The 25,520-nt window shown below is 39.9% G+C and overlaps 3 protein-coding genes, 1 long non-coding RNA gene and 1 pseudogene across 4 annotated transcripts; all 5 read right to left on the reverse strand.

Annotated features, from left to right (window-relative positions):
- Nucleotides 1-681: 681 nt before the first annotated feature.
- LOC112172739 (RING-H2 finger protein ATL70) lies at nucleotides 682-1,200 on the reverse strand. The gene has a single exon (XM_024310212.1). It carries the CDS (start codon nucleotides 1,198-1,200, stop codon nucleotides 682-684), a length of 519 nt encoding a protein of 172 aa, XP_024165980.1.
- Nucleotides 1,201-5,238: 4,038 nt separating this feature from the next.
- Nucleotides 5,239-6,077, reverse strand: LOC121051034. The gene is made up of 2 exons (XR_005804879.1): nucleotides 5,793-6,077; nucleotides 5,239-5,511 (listed from the first exon to the last, which is right to left on the reverse strand). It is a non-coding gene; the product is annotated as an uncharacterized LOC121051034 (long non-coding RNA).
- Nucleotides 6,078-13,207: 7,130 nt separating this feature from the next.
- On the reverse strand, nucleotides 13,208-14,934 carry LOC112184664. The gene is made up of 2 exons (XM_024322914.2): nucleotides 14,336-14,934; nucleotides 13,208-14,112 (listed from the first exon to the last, which is right to left on the reverse strand). Exon 2 carries the CDS (start codon nucleotides 14,014-14,016, stop codon nucleotides 13,345-13,347), a length of 672 nt encoding a protein of 223 aa, XP_024178682.1. The 5' UTR covers nucleotides 14,017-14,112; nucleotides 14,336-14,934; the 3' UTR covers nucleotides 13,208-13,344.
- Nucleotides 14,935-15,861: 927 nt separating this feature from the next.
- On the reverse strand, nucleotides 15,862-18,858 carry LOC112184646 (protein TRANSPARENT TESTA GLABRA 1). The gene is made up of 2 exons (XM_024322896.2): nucleotides 17,312-18,858; nucleotides 15,862-16,275 (listed from the first exon to the last, which is right to left on the reverse strand). Exon 1 carries the CDS (start codon nucleotides 18,362-18,364, stop codon nucleotides 17,333-17,335), a length of 1,032 nt encoding a protein of 343 aa, XP_024178664.1. The 5' UTR covers nucleotides 18,365-18,858; the 3' UTR covers nucleotides 15,862-16,275; nucleotides 17,312-17,332.
- A 1,146-nt stretch (nucleotides 18,859-20,004) lies between these two features.
- Nucleotides 20,005-24,473, reverse strand: LOC112172767 (annotated as a pseudogene).
- Between the last annotated feature and the right edge of the window lie 1,047 nt (nucleotides 24,474-25,520).

Genomic DNA, 25,520 nt, shown 5'->3' on the forward strand with positions numbered 1-25,520 from the left:
ATGCATATATATTCATGTCCAGATTCAGTAGCTTAATATCGAATATAAATATACCTCCAAATTATATTAAATACACTCTTAGATTATTAATAAAAATATTAATTATAAATATGAAGCTGATCTCATCTTATAAGTGTTGGGTTATTTGCACCGTCCGTGCATAGAATAATTTTCAGCATATATTAACTGGCAGCCCTAGCCAATTATAGAAAAAGTCGTCGTCTCTGTTGATTAACTTGATTTTAAGGAGTCTAATCCTTGGATTGGAGCATATTCTCAAACATTTCCCTCTTTTCAATGAGCCACCCTACGATTTAATTTCATCAGTTAGTGAAGCTTCCCAAACAGTTCTTAATTTGGTTTGACGGATCCAAATTAGCTTCAAAGCCGGAATTTCTTCGAACGCGACATTTACTAGCTAGTATAGCTGTAGATGGATCAAGTTTTAAGCACTAGGTTTGTAATAAGCATACAATATCTATATTGGACAAAAGTGTAAGGATCAATAAAATCGATCACGAGAAATTTACACTGAAGCAGTCAACTGATTAAATAAATCATTATGTGCTCAGGTAGGTAACGACTTTGGGTTGAAAATCTCCCACGATTTTGAAAAATAGGAAAAATCAGCATTTGATTGAAAAAAATTATGAAAACTGATTCGATAGTACCTACATCTGTCTAATCGTCTATCCAGTGCTTGAAGCAATCATCACCGAACAAGTAAATCATCCTCTCCGATCTCCATGGATCCCCTCCCGCAGGTTTCAAATGTTCATTTGGCGTAGCCCTAGCAGTTGGCAATAGCTTAGACCTGCACAGAGGACAGGTTACCTGACCCTGAGCAACCCAAAGATCCAAGCACTCTCTATGATAGACGTGGGAACAGTTCTTCAGCTCTCTTACTTCATCTATAGCCTCTATGCTATTCATGCACACTATACACATAGACTCGTCATCCTCGTGATCTCTATATCGCGATTGATCTCTTCTCTCCATCATTCGATTCCGGTATTGCACAACCGGAAGTTGCTTAACCGATTCAGTGTCAACTAGCACCGGAACTACTGGTACCTCCAAGTGCAACCAATTCGGAGCGGCTGCAGGTGAGAAATTCATCTCAACCTGATGATGATCGTTAGTGTCGACCTTGTCTTCAACTTCAGGTTTGAACAATGAGTATACGATCATCTTCTTCATGAATAGAAAGAGACGATGACAAATTAGTACAGCTAGGTTGCTCAGTTGATCCATTAGATCGATTAAGCTTCTGACTTCTGACAGACACTGGTGAATGATATGTATGCATGCATGCATGCCCACTTACTAGCTATTCATATAGGCCGTTTAATTAAATGAAGAGCTCTGGTACTCTGGAGAAGTCATCCCAATGCGCTGAGTCGCTGTGTGTAGGAAGATCACAGAGAGAGAGTGTCTCCTCTGCTTCATATGGATCATCTTCTTGTTGATTCTGTAATTATTGGTCTGGTTTTTCTTCTAAGGTAACGTACGAGTCTAATTGGGCAATCATTTTGGAGAATGAATGTGGAAAAAGAAGCTAAAGCTTGATGGAATTGCTGGGTGTGTATGAGTTTTAAGGAGAGAGATGAATCTAAGTTTAATTATAAATCTATGGATTTGGTATGGTGGATAGCGACGGCTTCTAGAAGAAAGGAACTGATGCATTGTTGATATATGGAGAGAGCTATAAGTGACTATAACCAATGAATTGAGAACACAGAGTGGTGGTGTACTGGTGTACGTTGGACTGTTTGAGAAGATAAAGAATGGGGAAGTTTTGACATTTCCATAGTCAGAAGTATGAGAGAGTGTATAATGCAATTGGCGGAGTGCAGATTTAACTCCCCTTAATTAATTATTGGAGCGGGTTAAGTGTATGTATGATTTGAAGTTGATGGTTTACTTCAATTTACAGTTAACAGCCGTACGTGTTATTGGAAACAATTGAGGAAGTCAACTATATACGTAACTGTAACTATGTGCCTCGTTGAGTTATAGTTAATTATCAATTATTAATTTGTGTTGGTTTTATAGCAAATAATTAGCCAGACCAAAAATTATTGGCTATCCAGATTATGCTGATCGAATAAGTTTGTTTAATAAGAATGAAATATAATGATGATTATGAAATGGTTGACTAAACAGGTTCTAATTTAGCTAAGAGAATAGAAAATGAACAATTTCAACGAAGCAAGTACGTTTTTCTTGCTCTAGCAAAAAAAAGAAAAAAAGGTACGTTTTTCTTGATACATGGATTACAATATGTCAGTATGGATATTCTAGAATTATAAATTGTAAACCTCAAGATATTTGATCAAGATCGTTGTATATGATCACAGTTGCCACTAGCTACTGATCGATGTTGACGATGAAGCTCGATCTCATCGTTGTCGCCAACTTTACGTTTTGAATATGGTCATCTTCTTCATGAAGAGAATGAAACTATGACAAATTAGTAAAGCTAATTGGCCTGGATATGCAAGTTTCTCAATCACTTGACACATCCCGCTCTGATTTCTGAAAAACTACTGAATAAATGATCGAATATATTTCCAGATTATATTAACTAGTTCTACGTCCCTCAACAGCTATGGATCTTTTTTATTGTTCACATATTCATGTCCAGATTCAGTAGCTTCATACCGAATATAAATATACCTCCATAGCAGGCATATATTAACTGCTACCTACAACTTGGTAGCAGTCAACTGTATGCCCTGGCTAATTACCAAAAAATAAAAAAGAAGTCGTCTCTGTTGATTTTAAGTAGGGATGGCAAAAATTCCCCTCGGGTAAGGTACCCATAGGGCATTCGACCCTAATGGGGAGAAATTCGAGGAAAATCGGGTAACGGGGATGGGGATTCCCAATATTTGAATTCTGAAATCGGGTACGGGGCGGGGATGATATTTTGATCCCCATCCCCATACCCACTCAATAAGAATTATACGAAATACATATATATATATATATATATTTGTTTATTTATTATATATATATATTTTTGATATTTTTTATAAATATATATTTATGTAAACTTCATGTTTTTGTCAATATTTAAATTCTGTTGATAAATATGTTAAAAAAAAGGAAATATTCTTTTAATAAAAAATCTTCATCAACATGTTAATTTTCCTTGATTGAAATAAGAAATTTATTTTATTTTGATGTTCAATTTTAACTTCATATTTTACAATTCATAATTGTTTGTATAAATTTTTATATAACAAATTGGTAATATTGTTAATGGGGATTGGGGCGGGTATAGGGACCTAATCCCCAATGGGTACGGGGACGGGGAATCCCCAGTATCTTATTACGGGGATTAGAGAGGGTATGAGAATGAAGAATGAAGTCGGGTATGGGGATGGTAATTTAATCCCCTTACCCTACCCTCCCCATTGCCATCCCTAATTTTAAGGAGCATACTCTCAATTGAAATAGCTAATTTGGAAACGAATCTAGTACGTAAAACTATTTTTCAGAAGAGAACGTACGGATCAGTTTTCCCTCTTTAGAGTCACCCTACAATTTAGTTCCGATCAGTAAGTAATTAAAGCTGCTCCTTCTTTAGATTTCTGTAGCAATGCCGGATAAAATTGGAATGGCAATAATAGCAATAATGTAGTTTATAAAGAATTAGAACAGTTTTTAATTTGGGTTGATCTCGACATACATGCTTCTATATAATGGCGACGAACATATGTGTTCTTGTGAAGATCACATGAATGGCTACTATATACAGTCGTGGAAATGGGGCAAGCTTTAAGCGTTAGGTTCACAATAAGCTTACAATTTGTATTGGACAAAAATATAAGCATTAATAATTAAGATCGTTCACGAGAAATTTAAACTATACTTTGATGGATGGACAAGGCTTACTTTGATCGTTCACGAGAGATTGCCTGCCTTGTACGGAAATGACTTCCAGACTAGTACGTAGTACTAGATTTTTTATATTTTTTTTAATAAATGGCTGGTGCTGGTGCGACTGCTCTTAAGCTTTAATTAATGAAACTGTCGGATACAAATGGGGGGCATTGAGCCTAAACCCATAATAAGTACAATAAGCATCTAGAGTATGTCCTGAAATAATATCAGGAATCTCTACATAAGATAATATTCAAACAAGCACCAACTAGTAAAAAGTGTTCTAATGGCTACTCTATTTACTTCGACATAGCGGTGACATAAAGTAAAAATAATTCGATATGTAACCCGATTACAACGTAACGTAATTACCAATAGCCCAGCTTTCTTAATATGTTGCCGCCGAAAAAAAAAACCGACGACACTTAGCTTCACCCTGCCACTAGGCAGTAGCGACCATTTGACAAAGCAAAGAACTCGCTGCCTACCTAGAGCATACAAAGCACTTTGAGTGCATACACAGGCACAAAGCCCGACTAGCCCTACACAACTAATGTAGAGACTTATTGCTCGCATAAAACGCAATAAAACTAAATAACATAAAGTAAAATAAACCCTAGGGCAGGGCCCAAAAATTGAGCCACAACCCAAACTGCAGCCCATAACGGGCCCACAAACAGTGCCCAAGCCCAAAGGAACAGATTAGCAATTGGGCCTTCCCCAACCCTTCTGGCCCAAGCCAAGACATGCCTTGCCGCGCCTCCACCCCTGTCTATCCACCACTGGCGTCGGAACCAAGACTACGACACCGTCACCATCCGACCAGAGGCTAGGAACGCCAACCACCGCGGTCCAAATCCCACACCATGCAACCCTTAGAAGCTTTGCCACATGAACCGAATCAACCATCCGGTCGTCGCCGTTAGCCAACCAAAAAAAATTCAATCTAATCCATCGAACCTGGCCCGCCGACTGCTGACTGCCACCAAACACCACTCTGCCACCGCAAAGTTCCCTACCCACTCTGATCCCAGCCACGAGTCAACCGCTCCCTTCAACCAAGAGAGAGGAGGTGGTACACCCTTCAATCTTCTCCTCCAAGCATGAGACACGCATTCAAGACAAACTAACCATCCGACCGCATCTAACGTACGCTAGCTGGGCCAGAGGCCTTCGCCAATATCAATACGTAGCCGGACAAGCACCAACACAGCCAACAACATCCTAAAGAGAGAGAGTGTTTTCTCTAGGGTTTCTAGATACCGTAGATTTTTTTTATAAGACTAGTAGTACTAGTTTTATGTATGTGTGTGTGCGAGTCGATGTACTTATTAATTAATTATATAACCAAATTATTAAATTATGGAACTTATTTACTTACAATACAACTAGGCCTGGGACCGGGTATGTTCTTGTTAAAAAACTTACGAACCGACGCCGAAAACTACATACCACAAACGGTTCGGATTTAAAGTAAAAAAATTGAAACCGAACTAGAACCGAACTGTTTCTAATCGGTTCGGTTTGTGCCTTTTTCTCGGTTCCTAAACAATCTAATACTTGCTAGGAACCATCTCTTTTCTAGGCCCCAATTTTCAGCTTCAACCCTTCAATGCTTATCTGAAAGAAATCAAGCAAACCCAAACAGAATCAGAATAAGGAACAAACTTATGAATGATTGTGAATTTAATGTATGAACTGTTCTTAGAAAATAACCCAACTACCCAGCAAATAAAGAATTGAATTTTCGTACTCTAAGCCTGTGAATACAGCAACCACAGAAACCCAATTTTATCCAAATAACCAAGTTTATACTCCAATTTCTATTAAACACTAACTCCACCGATGAACAATTAGTCCAGCCCCTACAATTCATTATTTCAATATCCACTAAAACCTACCTCAATGAGAGACTCGAGCTTCTGCTGAAGTCTCTGTTTTTTCTCCTCAGCTTCCTTGAGCGCAGATTATAGAATCCACAACCACTTGGTGCCAAAAGAAGCTTGAGATTGAGAGAGGAGATTGAAGAATTAGAGATCTTATCAGTGAAAGATAGATTTGTGGAGATTGAAAAAGGTTGTTGGGAGTTTTAATCTTGGGGTTTCATGTTTGAGTTGGAGATGAAGAATTGATTAATAAACGATAGGTGAATCTGTGGGTTTTCATCGAGAGATGAGTTCTAGTCTCTGAGAGAGAGAGAGAGAGAGAGAGAGAGAGAGAGAGTCTTTTAGGATTGTTTTTTTAATACAGACAAAAATAAAAATATAAAAAAAGAAGTCTTGAGTGGATAAGATAGTTGAGTGGTGGTCTGGTGGATAATCAGATCTACCTACTATCAAATATCAATTATATAGTAGTTCAGTTCCACGCAAGTTTAAAAAGTGAACACCGGAACCGAACCGTTATTGCCGTATAAAGAACCGAACCGGAAAACACGTATGCCAATATGTTGAAGAACTGAACCGAACTGGGTTTTTCGGTGCGGTTTAACGGGTTTTACAGTTCCAAGTCCTAGGCCTAAATATAACCACTTATATGGTATGAAATCTGTTGTCCTCATTAAACCTATCCCAATTATGTCCCTTCACTCGTATCCTGACATTTGTCTTCCACTAAACATAATGTTAACTCTGTTAATTATATTTTTTTATCAATTTTTTTAATATTTTATAAATTTTAACTCATGTTTAACGCCTTAATAAAAAAAGGAATATTAAATCCCTCAAACCACCGCTTCCACCGATTTAGTTCTACCTCCACCGCCATGACTGCACCCATCTCAACAACCACCATCGACGATCCTTATGCATAAAGCCATCTCGGCCTGTAAAGACCAAGGTTAATCCTTCCTAGCTTCTCCTCTTCCCCATCTTTTCACAACCCAAACCAATTTGACAATTATCTGATTGTGGCTGTGTGAAAAGAAGAAGAAGAAAAAAAAGGGCAAAATGGGTTGACGAAACTAATATATGCAAACGATAATACAGTGGATCTGGCAGTGAGGAAAAGAATTGATGAAAATTGGGTTGGTGATATTGGTATAAAGACGATTATGTAAATCATTTGAAGAGATTTGTCTTTGAAAGGAAAGAAGAAGAAGAAAAGACAATTGGATATGAGAGCAGAATGAAACGGCGAGATATTTTTTCTTCAAACATAGTTAAGGGTGATGTTTTTGTTGCATAGGTTTAGAGAAAGAAGAAAAGAAGAAGAGAATAAGAACGCAGGCATAGACAAGAAAGAGGAAGAGGTAGAAGGGTGATTCGTTTGTTGCAGAGGTTTAGGGAAGGAAGTGAAGGGTTTTGACTTGTTCTTAAGGTTTTGTCATTCAGTTGAATAATGTCCTAGTTTCTAGGATTCAGTTTTAGTTTGAATTCGTATTTGTTCTGTTTTGCACGTGGCTGTATGTAGCCAAAACGTGATCGTGTTTTTAGCTTAAGTTGTTAGTGTTTGAGGCTATATATGAAGCCTGAACTGATTGAATAAATCAAGCATTTTTCAGTCCAGTTTGAGTTTGGTTTCTTTGCAACTATGTTTCCAGTCTCTACAAACTGGTATCAGAGCCCCCACTGGGCCTGAGAAAAGTGTGATAAGCAGCAGCTTTGAGAGAGAGATGAGCGAGGAGAAGAGCTTGATTAGGATCCCTCACTTCGACGGTCATTATGATCACTGGAGTGAGCTGATGGAGAATTTGCTCAGAGCAAAGGGCCTATGGAGTTTGGTGGAGAATGGCTTCGAGGAGCCAAGAGCTGGAGTCCCGCTGACTGAGGCACAGCGAGCACAGCTAGAAGATGCCAGAACCAAGGATCATCAGGTTAAACACTATCTCTATCAAGCCATTGATAGAATAACCTTCGAACAGATCCTGGATCGACGCACCGCCAAGATTGTTTGGGACTCCATGAAGAAGAAATTCGGAGGGAATGAAAAAGTGAAGAAGTCCCTTCGTCAGTCACTAAGAAGAGAATTTGAAGTGCTTGAGATGAAGAATGGTGAAACCATCACGGAGTATTTTACTAGGGTGATGACTGTCTCCAACAAAATGAGGAGCAACAGTGAAGACATGCCGGATTCGAAGATAGTGGAGAAGAATTTACGAACCCTAACTGAGAAGTTCACTTATGTGGTGGTGTCCATCGAGGAATCAAGAGACATTGAATCCATCTCCATTGATGAACTGCAAAGCTCGTTAGTGGTTCACTAGCAGAAGTTCCAAAGGTTGAACAGAGAAGACTACGATCAAGTCTTAAAAGTGGAAGATAGAGTAAACATGAAAGGCAGAGGAAGAGCAGCTCTTAGAGGAAGAGGTCGAGGGCGAGGAAGGCAGACTTTCAATAAGGCAACAGTGGAATGTTTCAAATGCCACAACCTTGGTCACTTTCAATACGAGTGCCCAAAATGGAACAAGGAGGCAAATTACGCCCAACTAGAAGAAGAAGATGACTTGCTCTTGATAGCATACGTGGAGATGCATAATGCAAAAAGACAGGATGCTTGGTTCTTAGATTCCGGATGCTCTAATCACATGTGTGGAGATAAAGGTATGTTTTCAAGTTTGGATGTAAACTTTAAACATTCAGTAAAACTTGGAAATAACTCTAGAATGCATGTTACTGGAAAGGGAAGTGTGAAACTTGTTTTAAATGGTGCTACGTATATTGTTGGAGAAGTATATTTTGTTCCAGACCTTAGGAACAACCTCTTGAGCATAGGGAAACTTCAAGAGATAGGCCTATCAATTTTGATTCAAAATGGCATCTGTAACATTTATCATCCACACCGAGGACTGATTGCTCAAAGCAAAATGAGTTTGAATCGCATGTTTATCCTGGTAGCTGAAACTCAAGCCTCAAATGCTCAGCCCGAAGAATGCCTTCACACAAGCAGCTCGGACTTAACTCACTTATGGCACCAGAGGTATGGACATCTGAGTTATAAAGGGTTAAGAACTTTGCAATCCAAGAAGATGGTTCATGGACTACCCCAGTTTGAAGATTCAAAGACTACCTGTACGGATTGCCTAAATGGAAAGCAACATAGGAACGCCATACCAAAACAAAGCACATGGAGGGCAAGTCAAGTTCTCGAGTTGATCCATGCAGATATATGCGGGCCCATTTCTCCCACATCCAACAGTGGCAAGAGGTATATCTTATGCTTTATTGATGATTTTAGTCGTAAGACATGGGTGTATCTCTTGTGTGAAAAGTATGAGGCACTAAACAGCTTCAAAACTTCAAGAAGATGATTGAGAAGGAAGCAGAAATGTTTATCAAGTGCTTAAGGACAGATAGGGGAGGAGAATTTACATCTCATGAGTTCAACAACTTCTGTAAAGAGCAAGGAATCAAGAGGCAGCTCACCACAGCTTATACACCACACCAAAATGGTGTGGCTGAGAGGAAAAATCGAACTGTCATGAACATGGTTCGATCAATGTTATCCGCCAAGAAAGTCCCAAAAACTTTTTGGCCTGAAGCTGTAATGTGGACCTTCTATGTACTAAATAGGTGTCCTACCTTGGCAGTAAAAGATGTCACACCCCAAGAGGCATGGAGTGGAATCAAACCTTCTGTGGATCACTTCCGAGTTTTGGGGAGCATTGCCCATGTGCACATTCCGGATGCAAGAAGAGGTAAGTTAGATAACAAAAGCTTTACCTGTATTCTATTGGGGGTGAGTGAGGAGTCTAAAGGGTACAAGTTGTTTGATCTTAGTGCAAAAAGAATAGTAGTAAGCAAGGATGTTGTTTTCGAAGAAGACAAGATGTGGGAGTGGGGTGACACATATGAGCAGCAAATTTCAGTAGATTTAAAATGGAGTGATGAGGATGAAGTGAATGAAGGTGAAGAAACAGGAGAGGAAAATGAGGATGAAGGGAGATGTAACCCTAACAAGGTTAGCAGAGAAATAGATGGGCCTGCAGCAAGCGGCATAGATGAAGGGAGGGTGAGAAGAAGGCCTGCATGGATGGAGGATTATGAGAGTGGTGAAGGGTTGAGTGAGGATGAATCTTATATGGTGCAAGATGTCACAGGTGAAGACCCTACTTTCTTTGAAGATGCAGTGCAAGAAGAAAAGTGGCGACAAGCTATGGATTCTGAAATCAACTCAATTGAAAAGAACAAGACTTGGACTCTCACAGATTTACCAGAAGGGGCCAAGAAAATTGGGGTAAAATGGGTCTATAAAACCAAGCATGATGAGCAAGGAGCAGTGATCAAGCACAAAGCGCGCTTGGTAGCAAAGGGTTACTCACAAAAGGAGGGAATTGATTATTCAGAAGTCTTTGCACCTGTAGCAAGACTAGACACAATAAGGACCATCATTGCGTTAGCTGCTCAGAAGGGTTGGAGGATCTCTCAACTAGATGTCAAATCTGCTTTCTTGCACGGAGATTTGAATGAGAATGTGTTTGTTGAGCAGCCAAAAGGATATGAGAAGAAGGGGAAGGAGCACATGGTGTATCAACTGCACAAAGCTTTGTACGGTCTGAAACAAGCTCCTCGAGCTTGGTTCAGCCATATAGAGTCCCATTTCGTCAAGGAAGGATTCCAAAGATGTGAGAGTGAACAAACCTTGTTCACAAAGCAAGGAGGTGAAGGTAAAATCATCATTGTAAGTCTGTACGTTGATGATTTAATCTATACTGGTAATAATGCTGATTTGATGCTTGAGTTTAAGAATTCTATGATGAGAGAATTTGATATGACTGACTTGGGAAGTATGAGTTATTTCCTTGGTATTGAAGTCTTACAAAAGGCAGGAGGTATTTTCATCTATCAGAGGAGACATGCGCAGGAGATTCTAAGAAGATTCGGAATGATAAAAAGCAATGAAGTTAACAGTCCTATGGTACCGGGGTTCAAAATTGGAAGAGACAAAGATGGAGTTGTGATCGATGAGACCTACTACAAGCAGCTTGTAGGCAGCTTGATGTACTTGACGGCAACTAGGCCGCATTTAATGTTTGTTACCAATCTTATGAGCAGATTTATGGCAAAACCTACTGAGCTGCATTTGCAGGCAGCAAAGAGAGCTCTTAGATACTTGAAAGGAACTGTGAACTATGGCATTTATTACAAGAATGGTGGAGATGACAGGTTCATGGCATTCACTGACAGTGACTACGCTGGGGACATGGAGGATAGCAAAAGCACAAGTGGTTATGTTTTCTTGTTAAGTTCTGGAGCTATTTCATGGAGTTCTAAAAAGCAGCCGATTGTGACCTTGTCAACAACCGAAGCCGAGTTTGTTGCAGCAACTATGTGTGCGTGTCAGGCGATATGGTTAAAGAAAATCTTGAAGGAGCTCGAACATGAGGAAGGTTGCATTAGCATAAACTGTGACAACAGCTCCACCATCAAACTTTCCAAGAACCCAGTGTTTCATGGTCGAAGCAAGCACATCCGTGTAAGGTACCATTTCCTCAGAGATCTCACTAAAGAAGGTACAATTTCCCTTGTTCATTGTGGAAGTAGTGATCAGTTGGCTGATATCATGACAAAACCATTGAAGTTCGACACCTTTCAAAGGCTCAGGAGCAAGTTAGGAATGTGTGAACTCACTGATATAAGCTAAATTGCTTACTGCATTAGCTTAAGGGAGGGAATTGAAGGGTTTTGACTTGTTCTTAAGTTTTTGTCATTCAGTTGAATAATGTCCTAGTTTCTAGGATTCAGTTTTAGTTTGAATTCGTATTTGTTCTGTTTTGCACGTGGCTGTATGTAGCCAAAACGTGATCGTGTTTTTAGCTTAAGTTGTTAGTGTTTGAGGCTATATATGAAGCTTGAACTGATTGAATAAATCAAGCATTTTTCAGTCCAGTTTGAGTTTGGTTTCTTTGCAACTACGTTTCCAGTCTCTACAGGAAGAAGAGAAGAAAAATACAGATGGATAAGGAAGAGGAAGTACTGTCAAGTACAGAGCTGGACACATAATCTGCACGATTGTTCCTCAATAATCAATAACCTTATTTTCACTAAAAAGTAAATTGATAAATATTTAACATAACGGTATTAACCCTCAATTAAGTTGATGGACAAATGCTGCAATAAGAGAGCAGTGACAGAATTGGGATAGGTTTAATGGGGACAACGGATTTCCTTCCCCACTTATATATCCTTGACATGTGAGAGCATCTCCAACGGATAGGTTAAATCCATGTGGAGTGCTCGAACAGTAATAAAAGACATGTAAATCCTCTCCAATCCTCAAGTCATATCTGATGTGTAATTGACTTTTCGACCAAGGCTGTCAAATTTGACAGAGCCATAGTCATCTGTCTTTTATTTTTTTACTCTCTCTCTCTCTCTCTCTCTCTCTCTCTCTCTCTCTCTCTCTCTCTCTCTCTCTCTCTCTCTCTCTCTCTCTCTCTCTCTCTCTCTCTCTCTCTCTCTCTCTCTCTCTCTCGTTCTTCCTAGTTCCTACCCAGACCAAACCCTTCAGATTCCTACTCAGATCTCCTCACCACGAATAGCTCCTTCTCACCATGAATAGGCCAAAATCTCTATGTCCTCAACCTCACCACGAGTAGCTTTTCACCATGGATGAGTTCGATTTCGACTAGAGTTCTAATAAAATCATAAGAGAATAACATACTAAAACTCTCTCTCTTTCATCCTACCCAGACCAAATTAACTCATGAAAAACCTTTCATGATAGATGTTTGTCTCAGTGGTGGCGGGATTTGAAGATGGATTTGTTGTTTGGCACCAAAGATTTGAGCTTTTTTGTGATTATGGAAATTGGGTCTGTGAATAAGAATTAATTGGGATTTGAGTTTATCAGAAGTGTAGCATATCTGGAAATTGGGGTTCGAAACATGTGGAAGAAGAAGGAATTGGTGTTTTGTCAAAACCAGTGTATTACCACTTACCAGAGAGAGATGCAGTGGAGTTGTGCGGCAGCAAGAAAAACAGAAGAGAAGAAGTGGGAGATGTTGGCAAAAAATGGTTTATTTTTGTTATAAAATATTCTTAAAAACAATATAATAATATTTAAATTTAACTTATCCACTGTAGTAGAAATTTATCAAAAATGACAATTGACACATCAGCTTTCAAATTCGAATTTGACACTAGCATGTTAACTACTCCATTGAAGATGCTCTAATGCAATAATGAACAGGAGGCCACTTGCATAATTAATCTTAGACTAGGCTTTCTGCATGTGATTTGTCAACTAGTTTTGGCATGCAATTGGCAATTAGACCATTAATTACTTATAAACACGTAGCTAGTTAGCTACAAGTTACTACCAGCTAGCACCAAGTTGATTTCTAGAAGCAAGGGAATTAACTAAAGACTAAAATATCATAGATATATATATAACAGATATTACAAACTTTGAGTTTCATCGGTTATGCTCGAATCTTGAAATAAGCTGGAAAAAAAAAACGCAGTTTTGATTGATGCATATTGAGCTCCGCAGAGTATATACAAGAAATGCATGCTAGATCGTGAAGCAAATATCTTCACCAAACAAGTAAATCATCCTCTCGGCCCTCCATGGGTCTCTTCCTCCATCGTTGTCATGCTTTGAAGTAGTAGCAGAAGTAGAAGCAGGTATTAGTAGCTCAGATCTACAAAGAGGACAAGTTAGCTGAGCCTGACCGATCCAAGCATCCAGGCAGTCTCTATGGAAAACATGCTCACAATTGCACAGCTCTCTCACCTCGTCCCTGCCCTCCATGCTATTCATGCACACAATACATGATGACATGTGCATTTCCTGCTCCGAAAATGATGATAACGCTGATGATGTAGCTTGAAATTGGCGTTGGCCGCTTGTTTTCTTCAGAATTAGGTCCCGGTATAGCACAACCGGTAGTTGCTTCTTAATGAATTCTGTGTCAATATTTACCACCGGAACCACTGGTACTTGCATGTGCAACCTAGTAGGATCTGAAGTTGCTGCAACTTCAAAGTTCATGACCTCCAGCTGATGATCACTATCGTCCTTACTTTGTTGATCATCTTCACTGTGTCTAAGGAATGATTCTGGATAGTAGATGATCTTCTCGAGCAGAAGTTTGAGAAGATCACACAGCAACAACATCAACTTCATCTTGAGCATGCTTCTTATTCGCTGGATTATATCACAATTACAGAAAGAAGCACGCATATCGCTGATCCAAGAAATTAACAGCTAGCTAGAGCCTTGATATCAGTTGCTTGAAGTTGCAAGCTGGCTAGCTTTATTCGACGTCAGGACTTTTAGCTATAAAAGAAGGCAGTGAAAGGATGAAGGATACCTGATGCTTCAGACTAATATTATAATAGAGAGGGGGAAGGGAAAGAGATCAGAATTGAACTAGCACAAAAATGGTAATCCAATTCGAATGTGTGTATGTTAAGCTAGGTGGCTAGTTGTATTTATAGAAAACATGAATAACCACAAGAAGACTGCACCCGCTCGTTATAGAAGGTCTCTTGTCTCTTACCTTTTAACGTTCCTATGTATCTATCATATGTACGGTCCAGCATGAAGAATTTGGTGAGGACGGTCAGTAAAGTCGCATATCGGTTTTGAATGTTAACTGTGATTCAACATTTCAACTACAAATTTGCGTCCCTGATTTTGACGTCGCTGTTCAGTTTATTGGCCGGCCAGAGTGAACCACACCGGCTCATCCAAATAAAGTCCCTGTCAGTCGAAAATATGAGCATCAAGTCAAATATAAATGTAACTCGTGGTTTTCAAAATTTTCTTTTATAAATAAATGGCTGCATCTTGACTTTCATCGAATAAGATATCAACAAGATTGGCTCATCTGCTGTTAATTCAACCTTAATTAATAAGTAGAAAGGAAAAGCTGAAAATTAATGTGCACTCGAAAAGAAAAGGATCATTCGGGTATTGTTTGTTGTTCCCCCTCGAGTAATCAGGGCCGGTCCTGAGTCTTTCAAGGCCATGGATGAGAATTATTCTTATCCCTCGTATTTGTATATTAATAAACTTGAATATATGTCATCTTTTTTTGTAAAATTTGTCAACAGCGCAATAAAGTCTATATAAATTCTAATTTCAGAATTTTTGAAGATCAACATAACTACACAAAAGAAATGACACTTCTTTTTTAACTGAAATGAAATTTAAAAAAAAATATATATATATATATATATATATATCTTTCAATGAAAATGTCAAACTCTTCTTCAAAATTCTAACAACCAATAAAAACCCCTATTGCAAAACTCATAAAATCATAAACAAAACGTGCATTAGTATTGAGGGTTAACCAAACTCATTAAAAATACATGCATAATCTCTTTCTCATTCTCTATTCGAGTCTAGAAAAGTAGAAGATATGCATTTTTTTTATTATTTAAAAAACCCCTAATTTCTAGAGATGAAACAAAAAAGAAAAGGAAAAAAAACACAGAAGAGAACCATAGGGAAGAAATATGCAACAATGACTCGATGAGCTTGTGAGAGAAGATGGATTGAGAGAGATGTGGAGGGAAAGTTGAAAATAGAGAAATTGTCTTCTTGTTTTATGGAAGAAGAGAGAAAGATGTTGGTCATGTTACAGAAAAAGAGAAAAATTGCTAGAGATCCCAACTTAAATTCTTATTAAATACAACTTCCTTGATTTTTTTAGTTTTTTCAGATCAGTTTTTTTTTTCCCTTTATCATTCTAAAAATGACCTCATAGCAAACAAATATATACACTAATATGTACATTGGGCTTTTATAATTGGTGCCCCATTTCTTTTGTGGCCCTAGGCTGTCGCCAAGGCCGCCGCCCAGCACCAAGGCCAGGCATGCGAGTAATTGAACAGGATTGCTCCGGTCAGTGATACCACTGCATATACATAGTATGAATCCATATGTGCTACGAGTATCAGAGTATGCATGCTTTCAATTTGCATAAACCAAAAACCTCATCAAGTTTACAAGACTAGTACCGAGTTGGGAATCAATATCCAAACATTTGAATTCCAGTCAACTCATATTGCCTAGGAATTATAACAAATGCTGTCTCGTTCATTAACCAAAACCACTAATAAGCAGTGTCATCCACAACTACACAAAACTTCAAACCTCCCCCTTCATTCTCTACACTCTACAGAACCAACCAATTATCTAAGAACTTGGTCTTTCTTTACTTCTATCAAGTAATCAAACATGGGAATACATAGAGCACGTGATTGAGGGAGACTCTCACTAAGCTAAACAGTTACAAGCACAACCAAGGTAAGAAAGGAGGGAGAGATACAGTATTTTCACAATGGGTTTATGAGACCAAGATAATAAACAACAGTTCGGATTTCAAAAGTTCAAATTGCCTCACAGATAACTGAAGATCAAACTACTTCCAGCTAAGCTAGTGCAAGTGTAGGTCAGATTAAACATCATCGCAAAGCAACATCAGGAGGCCTGCAACAAAAGAGAATGTGCAACTTTTCCAGTTAATAAGTGGGATGTTGCCCAATTTGAGAGCACAAAATGAAAATCCATAATTCATTTCTAATTGATATGACTTAGATTAGGACAATATAGAAGTGAGGACACATCCCTGCCCATTGAAGTTACAAACGTGGCAACTGCAAAGTCTGCCCGTTGCATAACTACTAACATACTTGTTCACCATTCGTTTAATTCTCCCTAGTCCTTGTTCTTTTCACTGTGATCATCATTTTTATAGAGGAACTGCTTTTTAATAAGTTTTACAGAGAACTATTACGGACATTATAACATAAAAAGCAATTTCCTCTGCATTTGAAATATCAATAGCTAGCCTTCAATTGAGCATTGCATATAGCTACTTCAGCTTTAGGAAACAATCTCAATAGCAAACCAGGTGACATTTTTAATCCAAGACATTTGCAAACAGAATTTAAAGACAGATGTTAAAGACCCAAGTGACGAATCAGGCCAAAGGTAGAGAACAATCACGCCAAGGGAAATCATGATGTAATTTAGGCAAAACAGATCAAACTCACGGAAAAGGAAGGAACATTTTGAATTCCACAGTAGGTGACCAACCATATCACATCCGGTTATCCAAAAAGAAAAATCAAGATGCGATATATAAGGACCGCATCATCTTCACAGATGGAACCATGTCAAGAAAAGGACCACAAAAGCAAAACCCAAAAGAAACATAAGCCATACATATGGTCGGCAAACAGAGATATATACTATCTCTCCCAGCCTCCCCAGAAGAAAACTATCAAAAACACAAATGCAAATGGTTTTCAATACTCTGCCCGGCCTTTGCAGTAGTTACTAGTTATTCAAACAAGCACTTAAAACAGTTAAAACACACCATTCAGTCTTACCACTAACTAATGGAAAAAAAGAAGAAGAAGAAGCAGTTCACTCAATAGCTAAACAATATCATCAACTTGGGGCATAAAAACAGAGTATTCTATCACTCTCACACTAGTACAAACTAAGCAAAACCACTTACAATGCACAGCCCGCCGCCTCCTCAAACCTTCAACAGCTGCATCTTATTACTAAACGCAATGGCAATCCAATCCGGCTGCGCTGCAGACCACTGCAGCTGATTAATCTCTGCGCCGGCCGAGTACATTGACATTGGATCAATCCCATTAGGCCCCGCCACCGTCGGCAGCTCCCAAATAAGCGCCTGCGAGTCATCCCCAGCCGAACAAATATGCCTAGCACTCTGCGGCGCCCACGCAATTGCATTCACACTCCCCCTGTGCCTCTCCAGCTCCGCCACCGGCATCGTCGGCGATCGAATATCCAATATCACGACCTTGTTGCTATCCATCAGAATCGTCGCCATGTACCTCAGGTCCTGCTTGTTCCAGGCCAGCCGGAGCAGCGGCGTGTCCGGCTGAGGACTCTCGTATATAATCGTGGAATGCTCCTTGTCCCTCAGATCAAAAATCCTCACCGACCCGTCGGCGGAGACGGAGGCGAAAACCCTAGCTTCGCCCCACGCAATGTCGTAGACCTCCTTATCGTGAGCGATCAGCTGCGTCTCGACGACGCCCTTCTCGATGTCCCAAATCGTACAGGTGGTGTCGATGCTGGAGGTTCCGATTCGCCGGGGCTCGATCTCGTTCCAGTCGAATGACGTCAGCGGCGCGCAGAACTCGCTGGTCTTGGAGTTGTTGAGGACGGAGATGGGCTCGAGGCGGTCGACGGAGGAGTCTTTGACCTCCCAGAGGCGGAGGTAGTCGCCGGAGGAGGCGAGGATGTCGTTGGACTTGTGGAGGGAGTTAGGGTTTGGGTGGAACATGAGCTTGGTGGGAGGGTAGGGGTGGTCGAAGGAGAGGGAAGGGTTGGCCTTTAGGGTCAGGGTGTCCGGGTCGAAGGAGAGAATGTCGACCCGGTTGGAGAACTCCTCGATGAAGCTGCCGACGGCGATGCGGGGGTGGTTGTGGCGGGTTCGGGTCGGGGAAAACGCCATGGCGTAGAGCGCGTAGGGGGAGTCGTAGGTGACCGAGTTTTCCGGGCCCAGGTGGGATTCTTGGGTCGAGTTCTCCATCGGGTCGGGTTGGGATTTTGGGGATCTCGGAAAATTTGGGGGAAGGGTTTGGTGGGAAATGGAGGCGGGAGGGAAGTAGAGGGGGCTGGTTTTTAGACTTTTAGTGGAGAGAAAACGACACAGTTTTGTGGTGGCTGGAGACAAGTCAAAGGATCAAAAGTAGGGAGTGGTCTTGGTCTGACTGGGCCTAGCGAGCTTTTTGACTTTTACATTCTTTTACTACAGTGAAAGCCCGAGACTACTGCGTGTTTGTGTAGGCCCAATTTGAGGTAAGAGATCAAAGATAGAGTCTCTAGACATAAGAGGGGAGTGGGGGATATTAAGACAGGTTCAGTGAATTTGGTCTGAAGTGATCGTTGTAGACATCGCCTTCGCACTAAATCGTTGTCTGTAACGATCGGTGCTTGATGGCACCACATTATGATCATCTCCACAGTCACGTGGAACAATCTCCACAGTTCTTGATCGTTGTAGACATCCTCTGCAAGAAGTCGTTGTCTGTCTATGACGGTCAATTCTTGATGGCATCACATTTTTGATTATCGAATGAGCGGGTTTAGAGGGGTATATGATGATGAACGGAACTAGACTTGGACGGAAATGTGCATAACAATGGAGATAATGTGGCAAAGCAGAGGTTTATCGTGCCTTTTTTTATAGTGGTTGCTAGGCAGTTCAGTTCAGTAGGGAATTCCTTCGTCATCGGACTTCTTTTCCAAGACATCGCTATATATTCAGTTAAAAATAATAATAATAATAATAATAATAATAGGGATTTTTGCTTGATCCTCAATCACCATCAAGTTTTTTAAATACAATTGTTAATGAAAGTACGTTACAGGGAAAATGATCATTTACCCGATTTTAGGCTAAAAATTGCTCACTTGCTCCACTAACTGTTTTTTAACCTCATTTACCCAAAATACTCTAAAAGATTATTTCCCCTTTACCCAATTAATTTTTTTTTTTTGAGACTTTTTTGCCCTCTCCTTCTTTCTCACTTATAGAGAGAAGTCACCCTCCACCTTGCTGTGCTCCGGTGACCAGTGGCCGGTGCCGTCTCCAGCGACCGAACTCCGGCGAACGGTGACCGGATTCCGGGAACCGGTCACCGAAATCCGGCGACCGATGACAGGAATCCGGAATCCGGCTATTATTGCCCCCCAGTAATCATATTATTGCCTCCCAAAAATCATATTATTGTCGTCCAGTGAATTGTATAAACTTCCAAAACCAAAATAAATACACTACAGGCACAATTGATCAATTTATAATCATATTAGTGCCTCCCAATAATCATATTATTGCCCCACAATACAAAGTCCAATGTCTCTACTGCCTCCCAATAGACCACCAAAAATGCACAATTTTGTATGATTCACAGATAATTTGACTTTAATACACAGAAAACAACATGTAACTTATCAAAACACCACACTATAGTGAATCCTGTCCCTCGTATCAAAGTCTACCGGGGGCCAATAATGTGTCTAATGCCCCCCAATAGACCATCAAACAAACCCATATTGGTCAAGTGAAAGTGCAGCATGACTCTACAAATCCCAGACAAATCAAAATTGATACATAACTTCTAGCAACATCCCATATTGAAACTCAGACGCCGGAAGGATTAGAAGAACTCAGGCTTTCCTTTTTATCTTCTTCTTACATTCAAGAAGAGCTACAATTTTGTGGAGGTGTATGTACTCCAGGTGCTCCAATCCCACGTCGGATAACCCCTCAGAGTGGATATCCACGACTTGACCCGCTACCAATCCCTTTGACCTGATTGACCGGGCAAGCTCTTCCATTGCTCGGATGATTCTAGAAGGCTCGATGCCGACGGTGGACAAGGCTAGGTGCTCGACCGCGAAGGAGAGAAGCGCTTCGCCCGCCAAAACTGCAACGTCTTCGCTGAAAACCTTGTGGTTGGTGGGCTTCCCGCGGCGGAGATCGTCATTATCCATGCACGGCAAGTCGTCGTGGATCAACAACATGGTGTGGATCATCTTGACGGCGCAGGCCGCCGGCATGGTAATTGACTCAGACCGTCTGACGATCTCGCACGCTGCGACACACAGAACGGGTCGGACCCTCTTGCCTCCGGCGAGGAAAGATTACAGCTTCGTGGATCGTAATCGGGTCTTTCAGCGAAATGGCATCGTCTAAGGCCCTGGTGAGATGGCGGCGTCGAGTTCTGATCTGGAGTTTGATTTCTGGCATAATTCCAGCGACGGTGGAGAGAGAGAGAGATTCTGGAGGAGAGAGAGGCTGAGTGGAGGAGAGAGAGAGTATTTGTTTATTAAAATGAGGGTAATACAGTCAATATATGTTAGATCGGGTAATTGGGGTTAAAAAACTCTTAGTGGAGCAAGTGGGAAATTTTTAGACTAAAATTGGGTAAGTAGTCACGGCCCCATGATCAAGTCTTATACAAGCCTATTTTATGATCATTTACCCAGGTGGGCTGTCGCTTACCATCTGGCAAGAATGGCCGTTCCCTAAACGAATGGCAATAGAGACTGATCAAGAACGGATTTTGGGACCACAGTTTAGGATCACTAGAACGGATCCATATTTCTTATATGGATCATAAGAAATATGTCGCTTTCCACCTTGATCATGGGAAAATGATCATTTACCTGATTTTAGGCTAAAAATTGCTCACTTGCTCCACCAACTGTTTTTTAACCCTATTTACCCAAAACACTCTAAGATATTATTTCCCATTTACCTAATTATTTCTTTTTTTCTTTTTTTTTTAGACTTTTTTTCCCTCTCCTTCTTTCTCACTTATAGAGAGAAGTCACCCTCCACCTTACTGTGCTCAGGTGACCAGTGGCCGGCGCCGTCTCAGGCGAACGGTGAACGGTGACCGGATTCAGGCGACCGATGACCGGATTCCGGGAACCGGTCACAGAAATCCGGCGACCGATGACCAGAATCCAGCTATTATTGCCCCCCAGTAATCATATTACTGCTCCCCAGTAATCATATTATTGCCTCCCAAAAATCATATTATTGTCGTCTAGTGAATTGTATAAACTCCCAAAACCAAAATGAATACACTACAGGCACAATTGATCAATTTATAATCATATTAGTGCCTCCCAATAATCATATTATTGCCCCCCAATACAAAGTTCAATGTCTCTACTACCTCCCAATAGACCACCAAAAATGCACAATTTTGTAGGATTCACAGATAATTTGACTTTAATACACAGAAAACAACATGTAACTTATCAAAACACCACACTATAGTGAACTCTGTCCCTCGTATCAAAGTCTACCGGAGGCCAATAATGTGTCTACTGCCCCCCAATAGACCATCAAACAAACCCATATTGGTCAAGTGAAAGTGCAGCATGACTCTACAAATCCCAGACAAATCAAAATTGATACATAACTTCTAGCAACATCCCATATTGAAACTCAGACGGAGTCCAGTCATCGGAGACCGCTCCGGCCACTGGTCACCGGAGCACAGCAAGGTGGAGGGTGACTTCTCTCTATAAGTGAGAAAGAAGGAGAGGGCAAAAAAGTCTAAAAAAAAAAAGAATTAATTGGGTAAAGGAGAAATAATCCCTTAGAGTGTTTTGGGGAAATGAGGTTAAAAAACAGTTGGTGGAGTAAGTGAGTAATTTTTAGCCTAAAATCAGGTAAATAATCATTTTCCCAAATTATTAATATACATATAAGAGCATCATGAATAAACTATCTAATTTAGTTAACTTACCTTAAAGGTTATGTTTTTGTCATTTAATACTTGGATATATTGATAAACAAAGTAATCAAACTCTACTTAAATGTTCATAATGTCTAAACAACTCAATCTACCAACACACGATTACTAGACAACCTTGTTTATATGTGAGACAGAACAATTATTATAAGCTAGTAGTTGTAGGATGAAAGTGTAATAATCAGCTGTTATTACTTTTTGAAAATTCTTGACACTTTCTTTTTCTCGATACTTTAAGTAGGATGATTGCTTCAAAAACCAGAAGGTCAACACTCGAAAGCTGATTATGATCGATTATTTTTATTTCACTTGTTTTTAATTATAAGCCCAAGAACTTCTTAGAACGTTAAATATAATTAAGTGTAGATTACTAAGGTTTGCCCCTAACGTTCGCAAGTGTCCAAGTAATACTATGTTGATGACGACGGTGGCATACTTATAAGTGACGTACTTGGTTGAACGTGGAAGGCGATCAACGTTACAGATCGATCGGAGACTCTGAGAATATTTATATTGTGAAGGAAGCGTAGCTAGTCTGGAGTCCAACGGTTCTTGGATAACGCCGATAGGGATAAGATTACCAGGCTGGGTACGGCTGTGTGTTGCTTTCAACACCTACATGATGATGATGAGGATAATGATTGGTGAACCAGAGACTCCGCGTTAGAGAGGCTCCGCGGTGACGTCATCGCGTTTGCGGTGACGCACGGCCGATGAGATCATAACCCGACATGGGTGCATGGGTGCATGGGTGCAAATAATATTCGCTTGTACTCTCATTTACTGGGAAACTGGGAATCGATTTTATGTAAACGATAGGACTGGCTACAGCCTACAACTCTAGGACAAGACCTCACCTCACATGCAAAACGAGCTAGACGACGACGTTTTTCATTAATTACTGAGAGTGGAATTCAAATTTTGAGCAGATTTTGTTGATTATAATACCCAATACGTGTCGGCCGGCCGGTTTGTTCTTTGTCTTTCGGCCATACCCTAGTGTAGACTTTCGAAAAAATTATGCCCAAAAAGCTTAGCCGAAGTCGAAACAGTTTGATCACTACAGAATGTATTCGAACCAATTTTTGGAGTAAATGATGACAATGGTCTGTAAGTCAACAAAATTTCGATCACTAAGATAGTAAGTTCACACCAGCTTTTGAGTTTTGACAATTAGTTGCATAGCAATACAATGATGTTTGTGATAAGGCAAGATGCATGCCATTAATTTTCATTTTACTACACGTTGAAAGAGTGCGATAATAACTAGTAGTGTATTTGATTTAAATATAACATTACAGTCATAATCTTAATAACTCGTTTTGGTCTCAGATCTAATGCAGAAACTAATTAATTAAAAAACCTAAATTAGAACAATTTTATAACTTTTGGTGTTACACCACTCATATTTTAAACACTAATTTTACATACGGTGATTTCCTACATGTTAAAAACGAAACACAAATATGTGACCCACGTAGTGAAATAGGCACATGTATAATACCTAATCTATAAGTAGTTAATGCATTATTCTTCTCTATTAAAAAAAAAAAGTAAGCATTATTCTTCTTTTATGCCGGCATGTTAATGGGAACCACACCCATTAGTCGGTGACTTTCCACATGCTTCAGTTGGTTACTCCGATCGACTTGCATGTTTTGAAAGAAAATTACAAATACTAACAGACAGTCAACACACTATTTTTGTTTTCATTTCTGGAAAAAGCTCTAGCTACTTGCAACTTGGTAGGGAAGCCCTAAGTTAGCCAGGAGTCGTCTTGTCCATAAAACTTTCATCCTATCTCTATACCAACAATTCATTTTCCACAGATGAATTCTCAGATGTTTTCATATCATAATTACGAATGGTTGTGATAATCTGCTCGTCTAGATAACATTAGAACCTTCCTAAACTTGATAAGGATACAAAATGTGTACAATTATCGGCTGCGTTTGGAAAAGCTTATGAGCAGCTCAAATTAAATACAATAGATAGTAACGTATTTGATAAAACTTAAAACAACTGCTTTTATTTTAAGACAAAACTCTTTTAGAGCCAAAAGCTGAGGTCCACTCAACCCTAGAATTTGGTTTTTTTTTTCTTTTCTCCCCCATTTATGTGTGTCAAGCATTCTAGTTGGGAGGAGGTGTCTGTCGTGGTTTTTCATTTTCGTTGTAAGTTTATTTTGATATCTAAAAAAAACTTAGGTCCACTCAACCTAACTTATGGATGCAACTCATTATTATAACACTTTTAGCTTCAAGTTAAGTAAAATACTTTGCCACTAGCCTCACTACTATAAGCATTCTTGAAAATCTAGTTTACCAAACACAGTTGTTTTACTTAACAACTACTTATTCTCATATCACAGCATAACCTAACTCGTCTTATAAAAGCACAGCTATACTAAATGCACCCATAATAGTTACTTTAAACACACGCAAAAATATTCTCAACATCAATGGGGAGGAAGATCAATGCGTACTGCTAACCTATATGTATACTGAGTCACTGACCAATCCCAGCTAATGGAAAACGAATTACCGTGTTGAGTGGTTGATATACAGTGAATCGTTCACATCATTCATTCCCCTTTAGCTTTCAGAATGCTCTTAACCATATAAAGCGTTGCGTTTCCTTCACTCTAGGGCATAAACGCATTCGAATGCAGCTTTCATCTTTATCTGGAATAATATTGCGACACAGATCGAAGGAGAGCGAGACTAAGCACAGTGACCTTAGCTATGTGGAAAAGGTAACAAAGGCTTCCATCGCTACTGGTTGTGGAACAATCACGACCTTACATTGGGGTTTGGATCTTTTTCTTTTCTTTTTTTTTTTTTGGGTGAAAAGGGGATTCGGATCTTGGGAATCCTAGAAACTAGTCTGTGTGTCACGTTACTTCCCACACACACACACTTATCTACTGTGCATGTTAGGGTTTTGCCCCTCTGGTTATAATAGCTACATGCACCGAAGTAATAACAATTACTACTAAACGTGATCATATATGGATCCAACTCAAAAAAATTATAAGAAAAGACTTGGTTTAATTCAAGTAAAAGAAAAAGACTTGCTATTAAAATATAATTAAGTGTAGCAGCTACCCTAGGAAATAATGAAGGTCTAATTAGATGTAGAACATAAATGTAACATAAGGATGGGGTGTAAGCTCCCAATGCTTAGAGCAAGTGCAGCGGTTGCACTTTGCCCGGGCAAATTGGGGGAATGATGATGTGTTGACCGGCCAAAGTCATTTTGTTGCTTCCACCGGTCCATCTTTGACCAGGCAAGCCTTGCCTTTTCATGACCAAGGCCAAAGAAACGGGCAAGCAAATGACTAAATTCTTGACTGGGGGTGAGGGCTGCCAGTTCGGCTGAGGAGAGAGAAGGGAGAGTTTCAAGGGTGAA

Source organism: Rosa chinensis, chromosome 1, assembly GCF_002994745.2.
Source record: "Rosa chinensis cultivar Old Blush chromosome 1, RchiOBHm-V2, whole genome shotgun sequence".
Taxonomy (NCBI): domain Eukaryota; kingdom Viridiplantae; phylum Streptophyta; class Magnoliopsida; order Rosales; family Rosaceae; genus Rosa; species Rosa chinensis.